The 25,596-nt window shown below is 39.7% G+C and overlaps 4 protein-coding genes across 4 annotated transcripts; 3 read left to right on the forward strand and 1 right to left on the reverse strand.

Annotated features, from left to right (window-relative positions):
- Positions 1 to 5,934: 5,934 nt before the first annotated feature.
- LOC116180213 lies at positions 5,935 to 6,527 on the forward strand. The gene is made up of 2 exons (XM_031500096.1): positions 5,935 to 6,013; positions 6,067 to 6,527. The coding sequence occupies exons 1-2, from the start codon at positions 6,002 to 6,004 to the stop codon at positions 6,469 to 6,471; spliced, it is 417 nt and encodes a 138-aa protein (XP_031355956.1). The 5' UTR covers positions 5,935 to 6,001; the 3' UTR covers positions 6,472 to 6,527.
- Positions 6,528 to 11,424: 4,897 nt separating this feature from the next.
- Positions 11,425 to 12,180, forward strand: LOC116180264. The gene is made up of 2 exons (XM_031500165.1): positions 11,425 to 11,502; positions 11,552 to 12,180. The coding sequence occupies exons 1-2, from the start codon at positions 11,491 to 11,493 to the stop codon at positions 12,143 to 12,145; spliced, it is 606 nt and encodes a 201-aa protein (XP_031356025.1). The 5' UTR covers positions 11,425 to 11,490; the 3' UTR covers positions 12,146 to 12,180.
- Positions 12,181 to 16,556: 4,376 nt separating this feature from the next.
- LOC116180075 (cuticle protein 10.6-like) lies at positions 16,557 to 16,943 on the reverse strand. The gene is made up of 2 exons (XM_031499906.1): positions 16,932 to 16,943; positions 16,557 to 16,886 (listed from the first exon to the last, which is right to left on the reverse strand). Exons 1-2 carry the CDS (start codon positions 16,941 to 16,943, stop codon positions 16,557 to 16,559), a joined length of 342 nt encoding a protein of 113 aa, XP_031355766.1.
- Positions 16,944 to 24,005: 7,062 nt separating this feature from the next.
- On the forward strand, positions 24,006 to 24,655 carry LOC116180076. The gene is made up of 2 exons (XM_031499907.1): positions 24,006 to 24,100; positions 24,149 to 24,655. Exons 1-2 carry the CDS (start codon positions 24,068 to 24,070, stop codon positions 24,653 to 24,655), a joined length of 540 nt encoding a protein of 179 aa, XP_031355767.1. The 5' UTR covers positions 24,006 to 24,067.
- Positions 24,656 to 25,596: the final 941 nt, after the last annotated feature.

Here is a 25,596-nt window from a genome sequence, read left to right on the forward strand (position 1 = left end):
AGAGTGACATGTCGGAAGATGAAATTAGTGCTGAATTGGAATCAGATGATACGTACCATAAACAATTTATCGACGCGAATATCGCAATGAATAAATTTCTTGCATCTGCAACACAATCTCCTGAAATCGTTCCGTCATTTACACAGAAAGCGTTATCGAAATTACAGATACCGAAGTTCGAGGGATCGGTAAAGGAATGGCTTCCTTTTTGGAGTCAATTCAAAAAGTATCACGAAGATCCGACTTTAAGCAATGAAGTGAAGTTTCAATACTTGTTACAGGCTACAGTCGAAAAATCTAGCGCCAAGAATATAGTAACCAGTTTTCCTCCCACGGGAGATAATTATGAAAAAGCGATAGAAAGTTTGAAGAACCGTTTCGGACGAGATGACCTCGTGAAACAGTTTTATGTACGAGAGTTATTAGCCCTTGTACTTCAGAATGCGTCTGACACAAGGAAACCGAAACTGTCAGATTTATATGACAAATTGGGATCGCATTTACGGGCACTCAATTCATTGGGTGTAATGAAAAAGGACTACGCTACGTTATTGTATCCTTTGGTTGAATCTTGTCTTCCTGAAGAGGTCCTACGAGCATGGAAGCAGTTCAGTAGGAAAGACGGTTTAACAACTGAATCGCATGACCAGCTGACCCAATTGATGACGTTCCTGGAACTAGAAGTGTGCGATCAGGAGACTATTAAGATGGCAATGACAGGCTTCAACATTACAGCGAACCAAGAAGGAAGGAAGCAGTTGCGAGGGAAGCAAACCTATGAAGTTCAAGGTGATGTTGCGACTGCAAACGCTCTGTTTGTTTCGAAATCCAATTTGTCGTGCATATTTTGTAATGGCGAACACGAAAATAACAAATGTACTGTTGCTCGCAAACTAAACTTTGATGAGCGGAAAAACATAGTGAAGCGAGAGAAATGTTGTTTTCGCTGTTTAAAGCATGGCCATAATTCGAAATCATGCCGTGTAAAGTTAAGCTGTAGTTGGTGTTCAGGCCGACACACACTTCTTTTGTGCGAACTGGTAAATAAACACGAGAAAAGTGCATATGTTTCAGATGGAGAAAGCGATACCAATACTCGTCGACCACAAAAAACCGCGAAGGAGAATAATTTGACAACACTTTCGGGATGCCCAGAAGTTTGTTTACCAACTGCAAGAGTTGTTTTGTACTCCGACACCAGAGAACAAGTAATACGTGTACTTTTCGACGCCGGTTCTCAACGCTCGTATGTACTTTCGTCTGTAGCTGAAGAATTAGGCTACGAATCCCACGGCAAACAAGAAGTCATTCATTCCCTTTTCGGTGGTCAACGGTCGAAGGTAGGAAGCCACGATCTGTTTTTAATTAGGTTGCGTGATTTAAATAACCGTTTTGCTTGCAAATTTATTGCATTAGGTCAAGATATAATTTGTGAATCAATTCCGCAATTAAAGTGTAAACCCCTGTTAAAGGAATTAGATAATAAGGGCATACATCTCAGCGATATTGACGGTGATTCAACTCCCATTGAAGTTCTTATTGGGGCGGATGTAATAGGGAAATTGTTCACAGGGAAGATACGCGAATTAAGCAATGGGTTAACTTCTTTTAAAACTAAGCTTGGGTGGACCGTAACGGGAAAATTACCGTCAACATCGCAACTTTCAGATTCGGCGATACTTTTAAATGCAATGTTTATTGAAACTGCTACGCCAACTGACTTATGGCAATTAGATCTACTTGGTATTACAGATCCGATTGAAACAGTAGAAAGGTCAGAAATAGACATGAAGGCACGTAAGTATGTTTTAGAAACAGCTAATTTTAATTCGGATGGTCGATACGAGGTTAGATTACCTTGAGTGGATAATCACCAACCATTACCTACGAATTTCGAAATTGCGTGCAAGCGGCTATTATCTAACGTTAAAAAACTGAAAGGCCAAAATATTTTTCTTGAATATGATGAAATTTTGGACAATTGGTTAAGCGAAAATATTATTGAAAAGGTTCCCTTTTCCAAAGGTGATTTGCATTGTCATTATCTACCGCATCGCGCAGTACTGAAACCAGGTAGTACGACTCCGATTAGACCGGTATTTGACGCGTCGGCAAGCACTCCAGGAAAACCGTCGTTAAATAATTGTTTAGAAAAGGGACCCAATATGATAGCGCTCATTCCGAATATTATTAATAGATTTCGGGAAGGGAAAATCGGGATTATAGCGGACATCAAACGAGCATTTTTGCAGATAGATGTTGCTAACGAAGATCGAGATTTTTTGCGATTTTTGTGGTTTAAAAACGAGGAGCTTGTCACTTATAGGCATAGACGTGTAGTATTTGGTTTGTCGTGCAGTCCTTTTTTGTTGGCGGCAATTATCGAACTACATTTAAATAATTGTTCAAATGATCAAAATATGACACGTAATCACAACTTTCAAAAAATATGGTCTGCCGACATAAGTAAAAAACTTAAAGAATCATTTTACGTTGATAACTGTATTACAAGCGTTAACACAGTTGATGAATTACATGAGTTCATCAAAACTGCAAGTGAAATATTTGCCATGGGAGGTTTCAATCTTAGAGGTTGGGAGTACACGCTCGATACGACTAGTGATAACGTTACCAATATTTTAGGGTGGGATAAACGGAAAGATGTTATTATGATTAATCCTGATGCTCTTGGACCGGGTTGTACTGATAATATAACAAAACGAACAACTCTAAAAATTTTTGATCCCATAGGTGTAACATGTCCCGTGTCTTTACAGCCAAAACTTTTATTAAAAAGGTTATGGAAAGAAAAAACTGATTGGGACGTAGAAGTAATGGGGACCGAGAGAGACGTGTTTTGTCAGTGGGTACGAGAACTGCCACTGATGAAACAAATAGAAATACCTCGTGAAATAGGGCCAGGAACGTTAAGTTTACACGTTTTCGGAGACGCTAGTGGGCAAGCATATGCTGCCGTAATTTTTGCCCGAACCGAGCATAATGGGAATGTCAAAGTCACTTTATTAAGTGCAAAGTCACTCCGGAAAAATCAACGATTCCTCGTCTTGAATTAATGGCTGCTACTATTGCCACACGACTCACGTCATTGGTAATTAACTCTTTAAATCGAAAAATAGAAACCGTATACTATTGGACGGATTCCACAACGGTGCTGGCATGGATTAAGAGCGATATTCAATGTGGTACGTTTGTTCACAACCGAGTTTCCGAGATACGTACACATAGCGACAAAGAAGCTTGGCGGCACATTTCGGGTGACCAAAATCCTGCAGATCTTCCCTCGAGGGGGTGCAGCCCGTCTCGTTTGGTAAAATCCATGTGGTGGCACGGTCCAAGCTGGCTGTATGAGAGAGAAGAAGATTGGCCCACATCCGAAGCAATAGTAAATGATGAAGAAGTACAAAGCGAAAGGAAAAAATCAGCGATTGTAAATTTGAGTAGTGCTGAACGTACAAATGATTTTAATTTTTGTACTCATTTTTCGTCTTACTCAAAAATTATTCGATTCGCTGCATGGGCCAGAAGATTTAGAGAGAATTGTAAGTATAAAAAGGAAAATCAAGAGAATTTTCGTGGAAATAACATTGATGTAAGAAACTTACGACTAATGGTTAGAGAATTAGAAGAGGCAGAAATACGTTTATTAAAACGTTTACAATTCGACATGTTTTCTAAAGCCAATAATCAAAAGTGGTCTTCGTTTAAAATAATGGAAAACAAAGACCGATTACACGTGTTAAAAACGAAAATTTTATATCGTGAAGATGATCCATTATTTTTATATCCAATTTTATTAGATTCAGATCACGATGTAGTAAGGTTATTAGTTAAAGAGACCCACGAAATATTGGGGCATGTCGGCGTTACGCTCATTATGAGCCGATTAAGGGAAAAATTTTGGATCACATCGTTAAGAAGAACGATAAAAACTATCGTAAACAAATGCATCGTGTGTAAACGACAAACCGCAAAACCTGCAAGCTGCGAAGAACCGGCTCTGCCACCGAACCGCGTCCGTGATGCTGGAGTTTTCGAAATCATAGGTGTCGATTATGCAGGTCCTGTTTTTCTTCGAAATAACAAAAAGGCATGGATCAGTTTATTTACATGCGCCGTGTATCGGGCCGTTCATTTTGAGTTAGCGTCGGGACTTTCTACTGAGGCATTTATCGAAACTTTACGTCGTTTCATAGCCAGACGAGGGCGTCCGCGAATCATTTATAGTGGATAACGGTACGAATTTTGTAGGCACTAATAAAGCGTTACGAGATTTAGATTGGAACAAAATAGTTAAGTTTAGCTCGGCACAAAGAATAGAGTGGATCTTTAATCCACCTTCCGCTCCCTGGTGGGGAGGGTGGTGGGAAAGGTTGGTAGGAATTTTAAAATCATGTTTACGAAAGGTTTTGGGAAAAGCGTGTCTATCGTACAAAAGTATGGTGACAGTGCTATGCGATGTGGAGGCAATCATAAATGATAGACCTTTAACATATGTATCAGAAAATCCTGACGATTTAAAACCCTTAACACCTTCTATGTTTCTCCACGAAACAAAAGAGATAGGCGTACCGGATTGCGGTATGCTTTATACAGAAAAACTTAATAAACAATTTAAACATAGGCAACATATTTGCAATGATTTACGAGCGCGTTTTCGGTCAGAATATATAGGCAAATTGACTATTAGAAATCAAAAACAAAAGGTCTGTGATTTGAAAGTTGGAGATCTTGTAATGATCGACGACAAAATGAAAAAACGTTTGGAGTGGCCGCTTGCGCGCATATTGAGTGCAATCCCGGGACGTGATGGGATTAATCGTGTTTTCATTTTAAAAACAAAAAAATGGGATAGTAAAGAGACCAATCCAAAAATTATATTCACTAGAAATATCAAAATCAACTTTTGATAAAGTAATAGCTGATTCTGTAAGTCAGGGTGGTAAGCCTAGTAGTTAAGATGTAGATAATTAGTAGTTTAGTTAAAGTATTCAATGGTTAAAGCGAAGAAATAATTTTAAGATTTTGTATTTTCTATTCTTCTTGTATTGTTTCCGAAAATTTGTAATTTCCGTAAACGGGGGGGAGTATGTTAGAGATGGCTTGGTAAGAAAAATAATATAGTTCGTGTTGGTATGGTTACATAATAATAACAAGATTGTAAAATAAAAATACAAGTTGCGTTTTGATTTCTTGTTGAAGAAACTACGTATATCAGCGTGTAGGTACACCAAATTAGCGGCCCCGTTCCTCAGAGTGATAGTTTTTTAACAACATAAGATTGACTGTTATTTAAAATGATACATGATAAAATGTTGGTATAAATACTAAAACGGCGTTCCATATTTTAAGGATGGGTAAAATGACCTGAATGATCCGAACCAAAGAATTTGGAGGTTACTGATAATCTGGAAAATCCGAGGAAGCTGAAGAATTGGACGAATTCATCAAACTGGAAGGTGTTGGAGTATACGAAAATCCAGGAAAACTAGAGGAAACATACGCGCTCTGAAAAATCTGGCGGATTTAATAAAATGCGAGAATCTGTACAAGGCAAACAATCAGACTGGAGGAGATCTGAAAAGAACGAAAGAATCCGAAGGATGGAAAGAGATCCAAAATATTCGTAGAGCCATAAGGAGCCACAAAATAAGTTTCGTTTTCGTCTTTTCCTGTTACATATTTTTTTGGCATATTTACGTGTAAAACCTTTTCATCCCTTCATCTTGTACTCTTCTACTGGTGGTATGCCATGGTTAACCATAACATTCGATCACAAGTTGGATTTGGCCTTGTACTTGCTTCAAAGGTTTCCACTGGTAATTCTCATTACGACGGTAAGACCCGGAGGTACTGTATATGTAATTAAGCGCAACTTGCGTTAATTATTGCACATTACGTGACAATCACAAGTGAAAAGTAGTTTTGAGAAGTGAAGTATAAAATCCCAACCGGTCAGCGTAAGGATCATTCGCTTCATACAATGTCTTTCAAGGTAAGTCATGAACATCGTTGCGCTGGTCCCCTAACTGTCTCTCCTTTGCATAGGTTGTGGTACTTTGCGCCGTGGTCGCCATCGCCAACGCCGGTTACCTGGAACCCGCCCTCAGGTACGCAGCTCCAGCGCCGATCGCGTACAGAAGCTACGTCTCGCCGGCCGTTACAAAAACCGACTTCATCCCAGGATCGTACTCGTCCTCCTACAGGAGCGACGTCATTACGCCACGCGTCCAGTACACCGAAACTCCCGGGTACAGTTACTCGGTACCACAACCACCGGCCATCGGTTACGCTCCGACGCTGACCAGGGTTGCCCATTTTGAACCGGTCGCGCCGATTGTAAGGGCACATCCCGCACCAATTGCTCAAGTGGGCTACGCGCATGGAGCCGCTCCATTGGCATTTGCAGGGCATGATTTGAAATACGCCAGGGCTGCTTCGGTTTGGGGTTAGGCGGGTATTTGACTATTATTATTATTAATACAGTTGATATTTCAACAAATACAAATTATAACAGATCTCTCATTATTACTCTCTCATCCCCTTGTATTTTGATACAGTATATTGACGTAGAACCCTTTAAAGAGCACACATACAGTGCAATGAAGATTATAAGACTCATATCCTGTTATGGTTCTCCTCCTAATATATATGCATTATGGTCTCCTGGTATCGAGTATTTAATCTACTAATTATGATGTTCTCCTTATAGGAAAGAATTTAGTACAGACACTAGTATAATCTCTAAATCTTGTACCCAAAAAAGAAGTTATAGCCTTTTCATGTTCTCCTGGTAGAAAATACCGACAAGATATTTTTTCTTCTTACACATTGCAATCAAAGATAGTTCTTCGCTAATGCCCGTGTTGTATAGATTTAGGGGGGTCTGTCAAGAAAAAAAACCCTTTGCGCCACTCTTAAGCTGACACCTATTTTCGATTATATTTTCCTAATACTTATGACGGACAATGGAAGAGAACTGAATGTGTAGGTTGTGAAAGCGCCTTTCTAGCAGACGTTCAACAGGTATGGGACAGGAGAAAAAGAAAAGAAAACGCTTGGTGTAAGATTCTTCATATTATTTGGTTGCTTGGTATTCTTTGGTTCCTACGAATATTTTAGATCCCTTTTTATCCCTCAGTAGAAGACACAAAGTAGATCTTCTCCTCCTTCAAACTATGTTCATCACCACCTCCTTTAACGCTTTCTTTCCGAATTTTTCTCGCATGCGCTTCTTACCTTTTATGTCCTTTGGCATTTTCTACCTTTCGAACTAGTTCGTTAATCTCTTTTTATGTCGTGCTGGTATGAATTTTTCACATTTATTTGGAACTTTTCCTCCTTCTTCGGCCCTTTGACATTCACATCGCCCTTTCATCGTCATTCATTTCGTACACTCTTTGTGCGATTTCCTTACACCTCTCCCGCACCATCTTCAGAATTTCTCTTTGCACCCTACCATTGCGCTTATTTATACACCATCCGCCTGCTTAACACTTTGTTACCCCACGCCTGTTTCTTCCACTTTACTCATTTCTTCTTTACATCTTTCTTATAGTAACCGCAAAGACAGTTTTCTAACGCATTCTCCATGTATTAGGAACAGGAAACACCTCCCTGCAGACTATGCTCTTCTGGCACAAAGGTTTAAACCAAGACAACGTGTTGGAGAATTTCTCTTGCGATCTTCATCGATTACGTTTTCCTGGCAAGTAGAGGAGTTCGTTTTTTGGCAGATTATCCGTGTATGAGTAACAAAAACACTTCCTCGTAAATTGCATTCTCTCAATACCGAAGATGTAAGAGTTTAAATACACATTCAGTGTTGCCACGCTTAATATGACAATCATCTAAAAGGACAACCTCATCTATTATGCTCTCCTGGTAGCTTCAGAAAATTGACAACAGATTATTCGTGTGTTGTGTTGCATTCTCGCAATACATAGATCGTAAGGTATTTAAAAAACTTCTTTTCGGCATAGAAAAGGATTTCCCTATTGATTATATTCTCCTGGTAACAATTATCAGTGTATTAGGAACAGTGTTGAAAAACCTCTCTTCAGCATAGGAAAGAGCATCCTCGTCGATTATGTTCTCCTGGTAGTTAGAGAAAATGCGCAAGAACTTGAGAGAGAATCTAGTAGCACCTCTTCGTTAATTGCATTCCTTCAATACCGAAGATGTAAAAGTTTAAACACACATACAGTGTTGCCAAGCTTAATGTACCGATCATCTAAAAGGACACCCTCATCTATTATGCTCTCCTGGTAGCTTCAGAAAATTTATGACAGATTATTCGTGTGTTGTGTTGCATTCTCGCAAAACAGACGTCGTAGTGTATTAGAAGAAAACTTCTTTTCGGCATAGAAAAGGATTTCCTCATTGATTATATTCTCCTGGTAACAATTATCAGGATATTGGGAACAGGGACAGATTCTCTTGCAGCATACTCCTACAAATTATAAGGATCAACGAAAATAAGCTGCTGAAAAACCTTTTTCCAGCATAGGAAAAAGTATCCTCGTCAATTATGTTCTCCTGGTAGAACTTTTTGAGAGAGAAACTGAAACACTTCGTCGTGTATCCGATTTTGGCAATATCTAAATGTTTGCACAATAATGAAGGGCTTGAACATTCCTTTTCAGTATAGAAAAGAACCTCCTCATATTGATTATGCCCTCCTGGTAGCTAACTTCTCCTAAGGAACATCCTCGTCGGTTACGTTCTTCTGGTAGCTAGGAAATATTTTTAACAATTGTAAAGAAAGTGTTGTAAACCTGCCCTTCGTAATTGATGTGCTTATCGATCATGTTCTCCTGCTAGCTACTTAAAGCCATTTTCTATGATTATCTCTTTATTACGAGCAGAAACTATGCGTGCATTCCATCTTCATAATACATAATTTTTGAAAATGGAAACGAAAGTGTTGGAGAACACTGCTAGGACAAAAAATCCCTCTCATTGTTTTTCAGTAAAATTATATTCTCCTGATACAAAAGTTAGAAAGCTGTACAGGGTGTCCCATTTTCGATGCTTTTATACGGTATTTTCGTAATTGTTAGTGCTATTAAAAAAAGAATATAGGGGTCATGGGCTCATGTTGGGTTTAAAGTGGTAAATTAAAAACTTTAACAGATTCTATCGCTTAAGGCATATTGGGGACAGTAAACAAAATTGCCATTTTCAGAATGGCCCTATATTTTCTTAGTCAAACGAAATACAGAAGAAATTCTTTTAAATGATTGTTGCTTAATCTGCCGGTTTAAAATAAGTATGCAGGGTTTATCGGACGTAATCTAATTTTTTTCTGTGTATTTTAATTTAAAATGAGATCATTTTGAATTCCCTTTTCGAAAATATAACATAACAAGTTAAAAAGTAATCGTAAACGATTTACATAAAGCGCATATCCACTTGCATTCATTTCCCATTTGTAAGATGCAACTTCTGTTAAAATCGTAAAAATCCGGCCACAAATATGAAAGATAGCGTTGCACATGGGCAATCCATTGTTGACGTGCTACTTCAATTTCAGTTTATAGAAGAATTTCATTTCAATGCTTTTCTAAATAAGAAAGTTGGAACTGCGCATGCGCAAACCTAAATTTTAAAACTAATTTACTATAACTAACTAATAAACTAAGATTTTCCTTTATTCCAAGTGCCTATGTATCAAATTTCATTCAAATACTTTTATAAGTAAAAAAGTTTGCAATTCGGTTTATAAATGGTCGAGATGCGAAAAGGGCAATGTGAATTTTGAATCGATTCGATTCAACTTTTGGCATTGCGTATTATATGGCTAAATCTATGCCCATATTGAATTTCATGCAATTCAGTTCATAACTCACGAAGATGTAAAAGCGATCGAACATTTCTAAACAAAGTTATCGTTCACAGGGACAGATAGACGGACAGACAGACAAAGGAACAGACGGAGAGACCAACCGGCAGGCGACAAATAGCAATGCAAAATTATAAACGATCTCTAGGATCGTTAATAAACGGCAAAAGTGTAAAATTATGGAACATGTAAAAAACGGTTTTTTGTTTTTTTTACAATAAATTTTTTTTGTAAGCGGTACAGAAAAAATTCCTTCCTTGGTGCAAGACTCGACACCATAACGAACCAAATAGCGAAAAAAGTAGAACAATAGCTCTTAAGATAAAAAACTAGTAGCGTCGCAAAGTTAGCGGACGGACGGACGGACGGACGGACGGACGGACGGACGGGCGGACGGACGGACGGACGGACGGACGGACGGACAAAGTGGCCACAATAGCGCATTTTTTTTTTATTTTTGTGGAAATGCGCTAAAAAAACACAAAGATTTAAAAGGGATTTAAACATTGAAAAATATTTTTTTGACTGTGTATCAGTTAAACCTTTTTTAATGTTAATTAGCATAAAGAAAACCTTCTCATTGACTATGTTCTCCTGGTAGACGGATGTACAGTACTTTTCTACAAGAACCTCCACGAATTAGGTGCAAAATTCTAGTCCCCTGATATTATAATAGTCAATGTTTAAATAAAAATAACATGTTGCAACACTTCTCCTGAACATTGCGACGGGTATCCTCATTGCCTATGTTCTCCTGGCAGCCTTCATTTTTCACTTCATTTGCTCGGGATCGTTTAGCATCTTTTGGTACTACGTACCTTTTCTACCATTCGGTTTCCTCGACTGCATATATGCATATTATTCCAATAAATTTTCGCATATTAGCTTCTGGAGCTCCTGAGATTTCCTCGTTTTACCTGATAACTTAATATGGCTGCAGCTACTGTGTTTCATCGTCCTCGCTTGTTTGAGTGGTTCGGCTTCGACTGTCCCCTTTTCTTAGACTTCTTCAGTTTCTTCCCGAATTTTTTGGTTTGTGGGGCTTTTTCAACATCCATCACCTCCAGCTGGTTCCACTTTTTTGTTTTTTTTTCGGATCCCTTCATATCTCTGATTCCCTTGGTTTTCTCGCATTCATACGCTCGGATCACCACCAAAGCGAACTAAGTGGAACTAATAAGACTATGGCGACTAAGGAAAGTAACTTAATGGGCCAAAGAGATGCTTGTTCCTAGTGTCAACGCAGTGGATTTCTTCAAAATTAATTCATTTGCAATTCCATGGAGATTTATTGGAGAGGATGGATAGGCTTCCAATTAAGAAGCACTTTGGTGATGTGGATGGAGTAAAATTGAATTAAGGATGCTCTTTAATTGATGCTTAATTAATTGGATTTGCTATCTAGAGATTCACAGTCTCTTTTAGAAACACGGAAAGTAATTACCTCGTCGTTGTTATTACTTTAACACGGACGACAAGGAACTAAAAAATCAATTAGGAAAAATTCTGAAGCAATTACTAATCCTGCACGAGCATTGAGAAAAGTTGTTTCTTTTGCGTAACATTTTGGTATAAAATGAGTGCGCCGTCTACATACTGCATCAGTAGCACTGCTAGCCGGTCCAACAATGTCTCTTAAGGTAAATTTCCAAAAGGCATGGCCCTTTAGGCGCAATTATCTTATTTTAGGTTATATTCTTCGCCGCCTTCGTTTCAATTGCAAGCGCCTGGAACGTGGAGTCCATCCCATCGGCTTTAAGGCTCTCAGTCTCCCAGCCAGCTCCAGCTGTCAGCTTAGTCTCACCAGCCGTCACCAAAACCGAGTACACGCCAGGATCGTACTCGTCCTCTTACAGAAGCGATATCATCACTCCGCGTTTGAAGTACACCGAAACCCCAGGCGTCCGTATCACGGTACCGCAGCCAAGCATCGCCATCGCACCGGCCGTAACCCGCCTCGAGCACGTCCTCCCTGCAGTGGAAAGGATCGAAAAGATTGTACCGGTCGCACGAGTCGAACCGCTGATCGCAGCCCGCTTCGAGCACCTCGCTCCCACGTTGGAGAGAGTCGAAAAGATCGCTCTCCCCGCTCCTCTCTTCACCGAGAAGATCGCAAGAGTTGAGCATCTCGCCCCGCTCACGAGAATCGAGCACCTCTCTACGCCGGTCATTGCGAAGACCTTCGCCGGTCCACTTCTGCGTTCCGATCTTGGATTAGTCGCACCATCCGCTTTCACCTACGGTGTTGGTAGATTGGATTTGGGCCAAAAGATTCACTTCTGAAGATAATGGACCTGTGTAGTACTACTTCATGTTGAAATATAATTTTGCATTATCACAATACAATTTGTTTCACTTAGTCCCCATGGATTATATTCTCCTAGAAGCCAGTAACAGTTTACAAAGCTTCCATAAGGGATCCTCCAGGAATTCTCCTAATACCACATATTAATCGAAAATCAGGTGATGGAACGTTTCGGTTTTGCTTAGAAAAGTTCTTCTTCGTGGATTACGTTTTCCTAGTGTCCATAAAAATAGTGAATTAAGAGTAGAAACTCTTCGCACAACTTATTTTCTTGATGCAAAGGTTTATACCAAAATTAGGTACTGGAAAAGGATTTGATCGTGGATTACGTTCTCCTGGTAACCCGAGCAAATACATTTTTCTAACGAAGACCCAGCCAATTAAAAGTGGAAGCGCCTCATCGCACAACATGTTCCCCTGATACACCACTTGAAGCAAAAATAAGCTGTTGGAACATTTCTTGCGACGTTCAAAAAATTCTAAACAGATACTCGTGTTTAGTTGCAAACTTCCCCTCGCACAAAATATTCTCCTGATACAAAAGTTTAAACAAAAAATAACGTTCTAGAACACTTTAGCTTAGAAAAAGACCTCCCCATAAACTATGCTCCCCTGGTAGCTAGGGAAACATTTTCAGTAAATTAAAAGCAGAAACACGTCCTCATGCAACACATTCCCCTAATGCAATAGTTTAGACAAAAATAAGCTGATGAAATATTGCTTTTGAGCTTGGAATGGGTATGTTTTCCTAATAACCATAACAAATTTACTAAATTTCCACCTCCACGTGCATTTTACTCTTGATACTGATATTCCTCTGTTACAAAAGTGTAAACCAAATCAAAATGATAAGACAATTATGTTGAGATTCTCCTGATACACACGTCTAAATGAAAAAAGTGCAACAACGTATATCTCTGGCTTAGAAAAAGAGCTCCTCATAGATCATGTTTTCCAGGCAGCCAGAGAAAACACGTATACACATATACTGAACAACTCCTCAAGGGTTATATTTCCTTGATAGAAATGTTTGAATGAGAGTAATGTGCTGAATCATTTCTCTTGTTTATAGAACAGGACTACTGGAATACGTTCTCCTGGTAGCTAGAGAAAATTTACATTTGCCCGACAGGCACTAAAAACATCTTCGCATATTATATTCTCATGATATGGAAGTTTTGAGTGACACCAAAATATTGTTGTTGAACTTGCTCACAGGTTGTGTTCCCTTTGTAGACAAAAAGGCAAATAACGAGCCTAAACTCCTCCTCGCGTAACATATTCTCCTGATGCAGAAGTCTAAATGAAAAGGTAGTTCTAGAACAATTCTCTTTCGCTTTGAAAAGAACTCAGCCTATGTTTTCCTGGTAGCAAAAGACGATTTACATTATATTCCTAAAATACACACAGTGGTATTAGGAACAGATACACTTCTCTAACAGATACTCATTAAGCACCTCCTCTCAAAACATATTCTCCTGATACTAAAAGTTTTAAGTGAAAATATGGCGAGGGAACCTTTTTTTTAAGAAGACCTGTTTACAGATTATGTTCTCCTAGTAGACAGATACAATTTTTAACATTTTACTAACATATATTCAGTAAATTAGGAGCAGATACAGCTTATTATGGATTAAACTCTGTTTATACAAACGTTTAAACGAAAAGGATATACCGAATCAGTCTTTTTGTTCATAGAAAATGGTCTCATCATGGATTATGTTCTCCTAGTAACTAGAAAAAAATGTACTACATTATTTACTCGGAGTAGGAATACCTTTTAGATCTACCTATTCGCCTGGTATAACAAAAATAGATATTTTCTTGGGCATAGAAATTTACCTCCTCATCGATTACGTTTTTCTGATAGTCAATAAAATTATAAAAAGTTCTTTCTACAGATCACTCGGTGGATTAGAAGCAGAAACATCTCCTGCGCAACATACTCCCCTGATACAAATGTTGCAACACTACTCGGTAGCAGGTACTTGGGGAATTAGGGACAGAAACATATTGTAGAGCATTATATGTTCCTTTAAAAAAAATTGTTCTCCGGAAGATTTACAACACTTTTGTAACAGATACCTTTCAAATTAGAGGCATTAACGCCTTCTCACACATATTCTCCTGACATGAAAGGTAGTGTGTTTTTCGCGATGGTAAAAAGAGACGTCCTCAAACATTATGTTCTCCTGGTATAAGTATAAGATTTGCAATATTTTTGTAACAGATACCTCTAGAATTAGGGACAGAAGCACCTTCTCGCACATTACATTCTCCTGGGACGAAAGGTAGTGGGTTGAAACACGTGACGTGCGCGTAGAAAGAGACGCCCTCAAGGAATATGTTCTCCTGGTAGAAGTATAAGATTCGCAATATTTTTGTAACAGATACCTCTAGAATTGGGGACAGATACACCTCCTCCCACATTATATTCTCCTGGAACAGAAGGTAGTGTGGTCGAACATTTTCCGTGAGCGTAGGAAGAGACATCCTCATGGATTATGCTCTCCTGGTACCTAGAAGAGATGTACAACATTCCTCGGACTATTCAAATTCCTTAGTTTCATATTCTTCGATTTCCTGGGGTCTGCCCGGATATTGAGTTCACATCGAACCCTTCATAAGATGTACCATACGATTGGCATTTTGGCGCATTTTTTAAGAATTAAAAAAATGTGCTATTGTTTGCGTGGTGTCCGTCCGTCCGTCCGTTCGGACCGTTTCGAACTACTTCTAGGGGAATGGTCCTAGAGTCCTTGAATTTTTTGCAGTAGGTAGCCTATACCTTGAAGGTGTGCCAGCCGGCCATCAAATTTCGCTGTCTAAAAGGCCCCCCCCCCCCTACGAATTATTTCCTGAGATGCTGTTTTCGAAAGTAACACGTGCATAACTTTTACATACGATAACCAATTGGTCTCAGATTTTGCATACGCATGCCTGTAGTGGTGCCAAGCTAAACTTTAGAAAATGGGAAGGGGGGGGAGTAAATACATGTTCTACCCTTCATGGTATTCTAATGAAATGTCTCATCGAAAGAAATTGGTTTGTACAAACTATAACTTTCTCGTGCGACTCTCTTTCGCGATCAGTGAGCGACAGGGACAGAGGGGGGGGGGGGGGGTTAAAAATTAGTTTTATCTCTCATTGTATTCTAATTAATTAAAGGTTTCAGCAAAAGGAACCGTTTTCTACCAACTACTGCCCTTCTTTCTGTCATCTTATCAAAGTACGGGGTTTAGGGGGGGGGGGAGTGGAACTACCTTTATCCTTCACGGTACTCTAATGAAAGGTCTCAACTAAAGGAATTAATTTTTACCAACCATAGCCCTCCTCCTCGACCTCTTATTGTGATCGGGTATATTCCCTTATACCTCAAGAACGGATTGTCGGAAGAGGGTACTCATAAAGGGCGATTGAGACGTCTGCAATAAATATATCCATTGGTGTTGTCAAAACAACAGCTATTTCGTTAAAAAAATGAGTTGTGCACAATTTATACTTGTTTTTAGATAAATTGGATTCATTAGAAGTTTGATACACTTTCAAATCTCTTCCCATTTTTAGGATTGCTCAGATATTCAATTTTTATAAGATTCTTGAAATTATTACATAAGATTCTTCATATTATTTTGAAGATTCCTCGGGATTCTTCCAATATATCCTGCTGTTTTTACATCTTAAGATCGATTTGGTATTTTATATTCTTCACTTCTACAAATTCATCTGATTTTTGAGGTTCTGTGGCCCTGGGGGAACTAGAGTAAACGGGGTATCCCCCAATCTGGCCAAAACTATCTTCAAAATAGAATAGCAACCAATCCAGAGGGCAAAGAGCACAAGTTTATTTCAATCTATGGGGTTCCACAGGGCTCCGTTCTTGGTCCCGTGTTATGGAACTTCGCATACGACGGCGGTCTCAGGGTCATGGTGTCGGAAGGTCCAATTTTCTGATGACCTAACTAAATTGGAAGAACACAGCTGCCAGCCTCTTAGAAAAGGGGGTTAGTGGGTGCAAGTTCCACAATACCCGCACAGTAGACCCATGTGGGGGTGTGCCCAGGCATTCGCAGTTCTTTCATTAATGAAAAAGAGACTATTTCGAATCACGGTTTGCTTCCGTTTCTTCGGATTCTTCTGACTGGCCCAATTGCCCTTCTTGGAGTGGTATAAGGCGAACTTAGGTACTAGCTCTCTCGCCTAACCTCCCGTTTAAACCACTTGTGTTTTTATTTGCTCCCGTTTCAGCGTTCTTTCATAGAACGTTTGACAAGCAACTTGTGAACAAAACGCTGCATATGGAACAAGGTACGTCCAGACATCGAGAACACGGGGCGTTATTTAAAGAGCATTTATTAACAAATGCATTAAGTTATAACATGCAGTTGTCTACCAGCCGGCACGATATGCCCCCGCGTATCCCAATGGGAGCGCTCGGGCGTATCCGAAGTGGGATCCGTACCCAAACCCGTGTCCGAAGTAGTTAGAGCGAACGACAGGTGCGGCGACCACGGAGTGTACAGCGGGAGCGACCAGGGAGGTTCTTGCGATTGGGGCCGTATACAACTCGGTCCTGTGGACCGAAGCAACTGCGGGCGCCAAATGGTCCACTCGAGCAATTGCCGGCGCTGCGAATCCGTATGCTACTGGTGCTGCGTACCGAAGTCCACCTCCCAGATATCCAGCGTGGACAGTGGCAATTGCGCAAACGAAGAAAACCTACAAGCACCCTACAGTGGTTGTTGCAAGATAAAAATGGCTTACCTTGAAGAACATTTCTGTTGCTTTTCGGAAGATGACTGATACCCAATTGGAATCTGTCTTGGTTTATATACTCAAGAGACTCCCGAAACATGAATTGATTTTCCTGTTTTATCCAATTAACTTGATTGATCGAACTTAAACAGTTAGAAGTTAATGACACTTGGAAGGTCAATGGAAGAATGTCAATCATATCCTCATTAAAAGTAGACGGCGATTGCCATCTACTAAATTGGTTTTTAAAATCACTAAAAATAGAAAATGGGAACTAGCTGCAAACGACGTGACTCGAAGAACATCCTTAAATTCATACAAATTGGGGGATCCTCGGGATCCGGATCCTCAGATGTTTGGGCGCTGAAGGCAATACATACTACTATTTGATAGCCAATTCCCTTTTCCTTCTTGAGGTTCGCAATTCGGTGAATACAAACTTGTACGTCGAACAAGAAATAGTATGGAACGTAAAACGTGTATGGAACTTGGACCCTAAAAGAAATCAAAGGTAACCCATTTTCTTTGATGGCATAAGATTTACCTATCTCTTATATAAAAGTAGATGAAGCAGTAATTGTCGATGGAAATGACAGTAGAACAAATTATAGCCGTACACGATCAATAAACGAAACGCAACACGGCGGTACTTACGATGAAAGAAAAGAACGCATACGATAACCTCCACTGAGAGCACACGTGAACTTCGTCTAAACTAATTACTTCGGAAATTCCCAAATTATGAGTCCAATCGTCAGGAGATCAATATAATCGGAAGATGGCAATTAGAATTCCATGCGTTCTACCTTACGCTTTCAGCTGTTTTTTTTATTCCACGTGTGATTCGACGCTGCAAAACAAGGGCCGACCGCCGGAAAAATCGTATTTGGAAATTAACCACACAACTAGCTGTCACGTACGCTACAGAAAATGACCAGAAACCAGAACCAACATCATCGCGTTCCTTATCTTCTATTTACCTTACCTATTACTTAGCCTACTATTTTTCTAGCACGGTATAAGATAATATCGAAAGGCTTTTTAAGGTTTTAAAATTTGCTAGGAAAAGTGTCAGGCTTATGATGCAACCGGTTTCAATTCTACGTGTCATAATTACTTGAGTTAAACCGAGGTAATTTTCGCGTTTACAATCACTCTTTGTGCAAATAAAATAATTGGATCAGTCTCGAGCGATAGGCCAAGTACTTACTGACAAAAAAACAATGGACGATTTGAAACCGTAACCCGCCGAGTGCTGTAAAAAAATCAAGGGGTTGACGTTTACCAATTTATTTGCAATTTAGTGCTTTTGCTCGACACAGAGAGAGGTTTGTAATACAGTGCATAAATAGACACATTTACGTTTGAAAGGTTTGTAAATGACCCTCGGTCAGCTTTTGATTAAAATTACTTTTTGACATCAATATTACGCGTATTTTGTTTTGCTGGTGATGGACATGTTTCGGTTACAGAATCGGATGTCGTAATATGTACCTATAAATACATTTGAAAAACAAATATTGCTCTTTCCAGAATTATTAAATTTGCATTCGTCAAATATAATACCATTTAATGACGAACGGGAGAACGCAAAACTAATATGTGGATGATTAATTTGTCGCAATTGCTGTATTCGTAGTTATTCCTATTGCAAATGCCAGACGCAGTCCAAGTCCTTCAAGTATTCCAACGATTGTAAGAATCGCAAAGGTTTTCCATATTTTGTAACGTAGCTCTAATATTCGAATTTTTTTGGAAAGTTATTTTCGAGATTATTTAGGGGTGCGCAGTGTTGTATGTTTTTTTAGCAGAGGATGAGTGAAGTAGGCGTGGTAATTTCAAAATTTGAATAAATTTAGATTTGGATAGAAGCTGTAGTTACCATTTTAAGGTTAGAAATAACATTTTTATTCTGTGTATTTCAATTCTATGCAGTGTTCTCATAATGGGTTCCAGAAGTCTGGCGGCATAAACTCGGAGTGGTTTTATCTGCAGCGTAAGGATTGGGTCATTCCATTGTGACAAATGAAACGTGGCATATTTTAACATACGTAGGATGTTTTGTTTAGTTCGTAGAAGTGAAATAACGAATCAGTCATTAAAGATGGTCGTTCTCGTTAATAAGAAGCCATTTTGTAGGAGTTAATTATGTAAAAAGAATAGGGAGTTTCTTGTCGATTGATTCGGTCTTGGCGTAGAGCTCGCAACAGCGGAAAGTTCCAATATACGCCTCCTTGTTTAATCTTTTCCAATCGTTGCCATTGTAAGTCTTCAGCCTATTTTTATATGAAGATCGTCATCTTTAGAAGGACATTTCTTGAGGTACCGTTACTTTATTAACGAGCTCCTAGCGAGTTTATAAGTTTGTTGTGTCCGTCCGTCCGTCCGTCCGTCCGTCCGTCCGTCCGTTAGCACGATAACTCATAAACGAATGGACCGATTACGATGAAATTTTGCAGGTGGATTCTTTATCAAATTTGTAGATCGGAGTTCGTGAATTGGCAATGTAGCCCAAAAAATAAAGTAGGCCCTTTTGACATCTCCGTTAGTTATGAACCGAATTGCATGAAATTCAATATGCGCATAGGTTTAGCCACATAAAACACAATTCCAAAAGTTGAACCTAATCGATCAGCATTCACAGTGCCCTTTGCTCATCTCGACCATTTACAGACCGAATTGCAAACTTTCTTATTTATGAAGGTATTTAAATGAAATTTGATACATAGCCACTTGGAATAAAAGTAAATTTAACGCCAGTTTCAAAATTTGGTTTTGCGCATGTGCAGTGCCAACTTTCTTATTTATGGAGGGATTTAAATAAAATTTGATACATAGCCACTTGGAATAAAAGTAAATTTAACGCCAGTTTCAAAATTTGGTTTTGCGCATGCGCAGTGACAACTTTCTGATTTATAGAGGGATTTAAATGAAATTTAGTACCTACATAACTACTTGGAATAAAAGAAAATTTAACATCAGTTTCAAAATTTGGTTTTGCGCATGCTAGTTAATCACGTGTAAAAGAATAGGTTGTGCATGCGCACCAGTGCTAACTTTCTTATTTGTGGAGGCATTCAAATGAAATTTCATACATATACACTTTAAATAAAAGCAAAACTAACAACAGGTTTAAAATTTGGTTTTGCACATGCTATAGCCATACCCAGGAGCTCGTTTGCTATATTTGTTTAATTTATTTATGTAAAAATATTGAAATGCAATTAGCTGTGCACTTTTTTTATTATATATATAGTTCTGTCACGTTTTTCCATTGCTATTTTACTTAATTAAATGTTTTTTTTCCGACGGTTTTACACAATTCGGAATTTATTAGGCTTCAGAAGTTAATTGGGCCCTTTCAAGTTTGACCTTTTTTCCCTATTAGTTTTTCGACTAATGATAATTTAATTTCCATGTAACTTGATAGATGCCTGTAAATTTTAAAAATCATTCCATTTCACCTTTTATTATCAGCCTGAAGATGACATTCTTAATAGTATATCGAAACATGTAGCTTTATTTTAAGCCGTATAACCAATTTTAAAATTTCAACTTTATTAAAAGAATCTATGGGAAGGGGGGTCTAAACACCGAAAATAATGACGATTTTGTATTTCTGTATTGTTTATTTAAATCTGGTTATTTATCTGTAAAAGTCGAAATTGCGTGATAAAATGTAGAAACATCTGGTCAAGTCTGCGTGTACTATGAAATGCGTTTATCTGGTTGTTTTGCGATAAGGGATGTTATCGGACGTAATTTAATTAACGCACGTGTTTTGGTGCCAATAACAAGAGAGGAGCGCGTTCCTTCGAAACTGGGTTAGCAAGGCTTATTGTAATTGGCGCATTATTTCTAAATATTGGAAAATGTTTTTTGTCTGGTGGAGATGGTGTTTCTTTAAATATTGTAGATAACGAAAAAACGAGGCTGTTGCAGGCTAGGAACGAAGTTAGGATGCTGAGAGGATGCTAGCATTATGCCGAATAGTAGTCGGTAATGCAACCACTGCGCCACCGGCTTCGGTGCCCACTTAAGTTTGTCCCTATGGCTTAAATAGACGTTGTTCCTGTATTACGTGTGACTATGTTCTTTGGTTCCCTCCCGTGTTCGGTGCTATGTGGGTGGCTGTACAGGCGCTTTAATCGGCCTGAAAGCCTATCGTCCTCATGATGGGTGCTCAGGCAGCGTGAACCAGATCGTCGATCCGGGGGTTGTGATCGAGTTCGGTTTCCGATGCATACTCTGATGGATCCGTCCGGTTCCTGTAATTTGACTACCGGAGCTCCCATGGCGATTCACACAGTTCTCCTCCTGGAGTGAACATGTCCGCGTTTGTTTGTAGGAGGAGGTGGAGATCATCTCCGTCGGGGCAAAGGGTTCCCTTTCTCTGATCGTAGAGTCACCACCTCGACTTCCAGCGTGAAGAGGGCAACGGCCTGGCGGGGGAGGGGAGATTGATGGCGACGGTAAATCCTGTAAGGCGACCACAGAGGGCGCAGGAGGGGTGACCGCGAAGATGCGATAGGGCGGAGTTGGGCTCCTTTCGAAGAAACGGAAGATCAACTCGCCGAGCCACCTGGAGTTCCTGGGTGGGCGGCCGCTTGGGGCATGCGGCGGAGTTTTTCTCTGCGGTGACTGCTTCCGTGGGTTCCAGCGCGAAAAAAGTTGTTGAACTTGTTTCACTGAGAAAAGCACTCTAAAAATGATCATGACTGATGTGTGGTATGTTCCAAAGATTTCAAGAAATCTTTTTTCTGTTTTAGCAGCTCAAGATAAAAATGAAAACAGTAAGTTCTACTCCACTGTGACCAAGTGCTGGTTAGAAGTGAATGGAAAAACTGCCCTGTGCGGAGGTCTGTACAAGGCAGCCATCGAACCAGTGATTCCTGAGAAAGCAGAGAGAGTCAACATCGCAGAAGTAGAAAACTCAATGCTGCAACTCTATCATGAAAGATGGGGAGACCAAGACAAGCGACACGTGAGAGAGATGCTCAAAAGAGTATTAGGCATCACCGTGAAGCTAGTGAAGGGGGTTTGTGAGCCCTGTATTTTTGGAAAGGAACATCGCTTGCCGTTTGGTGCACGAGTAACTGCAACGAGACCTGGTTAACTTTTTTCTACTGATGTTGTAGGCCCATTTTGTGAATCCTTCAGTAAAAAACGATTTCTTGTGATTTTTAAAGACAATTACACAAAATTTTGTTATGGTTGTGTGATAAAACATAAATCAGATGTGCGAAATTGTGTTAAAACAGTTCTTAGCACACGCAAAAACCCTTGGGCACAGCATTGGAAAACTACTCAGTGATAATGGTGGTGAATTCGACTGTGAAGAGGTTAAGAGCATCCTAGTGGAGAACGGAATCACTCAGAGACTAACAGCGCCCTACACACCAGAGTAAAATGGAGTCAGTGAGCGTGAAAACCGAACAACAATCGAAATGGCCAGAGCCTTCAAGTACTCAAACAGTGAAGTTGATTTTCCAGATTCTATTTATGGGCAGAGTTGGTAATGACAGCCATTTACGTGTTAAAATAGAACAGGAAAATCTTCAAAAGAAGGGGTAAGTCCTTATGAACTGTGGATTGGGAAGAAACCAAGGATAAAACATCTACGAGTTGTTGGATCTGTCTGCTATGTTCACATACCTGCTGAGAAGAGAAAAAAGATGGACAAGAAAGCAATCAAAGGATTCCTCGTTGGATGTGATGGTGATGAGCGTTACAGAATTTATATTCCAAACGATCACAAGGTCATTGTTTCCAGAGATGTTCAATTTCAAGAAAAAATTAAAGAATGTGAAAATCAAGTTAAGTTTCCAATAAAAGAAGACAATGAAGGAACAGAAGAAGATGACAGAGACTATGAGCTACAAGTGGATGCAGAAGAAAAATTTAAGACGGAAAAAGAAGAATATTTTCAGAAGAATTCTGAAAGAATCTTGAGGGATAGATCGATTTTGAGGAAACCCCTACATCTGGAACCATATTCCATGCTGGTGGAGGAGTTTGTAAATCTAGTGACCGAGGATCCTGAGACGTTTGAAGATGCCCTAAAAAGAAGTGATTCTGTAGAGTGGAAGAAAGCCATGGATCGTGAAATCGCTTCGTTGAAAGAAAACCAGACCTGGATTTTGACAGATCTTCCACCTGGTGCGAAGGTAATTCAATGCAAGTGGGTCTTCCGACTTAAGAAAAGTCCTGACGGTAGTATCGACAAGTACAAGGGGCGGCTAGTCGTCAAGGGGTTCAGTCAGCGTCATGGTATCGATTGCAGTGAAACCTTCAGTCCAGTCGCCCGGATGGGGACAATCCGATCGATTCTTAGCATTGCAGCAAGTGAAAACATGAATTTGATGGAATTTGACGTCTCTACTGGATTCATGTACGGAAATCTTGAAGAAACAGTTTTCATGAAACAGCCCCAAGGATATGAAGGTGGAACCAAGGTCTGCCAACTCAAAAGAAGTCTCTACGGTCTCAAACTAGCGCCAAGATTCTGGAACAAACGTCTGGGAGCTTTTCTTCATGAACATGGATTCAAGATCAGTAATGCTGATCCGTGCTTATTTATTCGAGAAAGAGATGGACAAAAACTTATCATTGGAATTTATGTAGCTGGAACAGATTCAAGAGAGCTAGAAGTTTTCATTGGAGAGTTGAAATCAGAATTCAAAATTGTCTCGAAAAATGCAGACTATTTTTTGGGAATTGAAATACAACAAGAAGAAGGGTTTATAAAAATTCATCAGAAAACTTATGCAGAAAAAAATTTTGGAACGGTTCAATATGTCAGATTGCAAACCAGTTTCAACTTCAATGCTCAAGGGTGAAGAAACTTCCACATCACTTGATTCATGTTTCATGGAGACCTAAATCGGGCACTATTCTCAATCTCTACGAAACTATTTTACGCAATTCATCAACTAAGTCGTAAGTGGATTGTTATAAATCCCACGTGCTCTACGTTCACTGCACCTTTCCCAAATTCGCCGAATACGTTAACGCAAATTCTTTCGAATTGAAGCTAGTTACTTAGGTGCCGCAGGGCTGTCAGTAATTGATTCCGGAAACGTGTACCAATCGGTAATAACTAGAAGTCATTTAGTGATTAGGTATAAAGACCCAACCGCAGTGTAATGCACGACATTGTAGAAATAATGGCGTTTAAGGTAAGCTTACGTTTTGACTTTTGTGGATTTTTCATTTTTGTTTTTCAGATTCTCTTGTTCGCGGTTTTCGTATCGTTTGCCAGTGCAGGCGTACTCGCACCAGTACCGGCCATCGTAAAACTGACTGTAGCCGCTCATCCGCCGGTTGTAAGCGTGGTCTCACCGGCAATCACAAAGACCGTGGTCTCTCCAGGTTCCTACTCATCCTCGTACAGGAGCGATATCATCACGCCGCGGGTCAAATACGTCGAAACCCCTGGCGTCAGCATCACGGTGCCGCAAACGGCTGTCGTCGCTACTCATGTCCATCACGCCGTTCCGGTCGTTCCAGCCGTCGCCGTAACGAGAGTAGAGAAGGTCGTGCCCGTTTTTCCAACCGTCTCCGTCTCCAAAGTCGTGCCGGTTGTGCCCACGCTGACCAAAATCGTGCATGCTCACCCGGCACCCCTGATAGTAGCACCGACGGTTACGAAGACCGTGGCGATCAAGTCTGCGTACGTTGCACCCATTCCTCTTACCCACGGATTGGTATCCCACAGCATTGCTCATTTATAATAATGTAATTTAGTATCTTAGTAAATGTGTAGGAAATAGATTAAAGTAGTTTTATTTCAAAAGTCATTTGTGCGCTGTGAACCACTAGGGAAAGTGATAGAAATCCCGTAATAAAAAGAATCGCGAAAAGTATTGCACAATATACGAATAGAAGGGATAAAAAAGGAGTTTTTAAAGGCAGTGAGTTTCCGAGATATAGATGGCCACTAGGTATGAGCATTTTGTCTCACTCTTTTTCCTTTGCTCACTTCTTCAGTTTCTTTTCCACTCACTCTGACCATCACCTTCTAGATTTATACAGCTCTCTCAACAGGTTTCTATCGCTCCAGTCTATACCAATATCCTTCAGTGTCTCCAATTTTGGTAACGTAATTCAGATCATCTGGTCAAATACCTGTACTATATGTACAAGTTTGGCATACTAACCCTGACTATAGCACATTGGTATAATGCCTTCAGTGTCTCTGAGGAATACCACCACACCCAATCACATTCTTATCCTTGAGATCAATTGCTCTTTCTACTTCACACCTCACAATCTCTGGTTCTTGATTGTTCTTTTTACATCCATATACCATCTTGCCATATATTCCTTTATACCTGATGATATTTCACCGCGTTTATTGTTTTTACCTTTTTTACTAATCGGTTTGGGTTTTCTACTGGTCAGTCAGTGTCTTTATCGTTTTGCACATTTCCTCCATAAGCCCTAGTTTATTTGCCTCTTCTATCTCTATGTACCTGCTTCTCATCAATTTCTGTTTAGCCATGGCATGTCACATTCCCTTTTTTTGATTATTAATTTGCTTGTATACTTATTCCTTCCTTCCTCAGGAACGATTAATTTTCCATTTCCTTCTATCATCAATCTTGTCCAGACATCCACTCTCTCCTTCGTTATTTTCCCACTTCTTCATTCAAAGCATTTTTTACTACTTCCT

Source organism: Photinus pyralis, unplaced genomic scaffold, assembly GCF_008802855.1.
Source record: "Photinus pyralis isolate 1611_PpyrPB1 unplaced genomic scaffold, Ppyr1.3 Ppyr1.4_LG9, whole genome shotgun sequence".
Lineage (NCBI taxonomy): Eukaryota > Metazoa > Arthropoda > Insecta > Coleoptera > Lampyridae > Photinus > Photinus pyralis.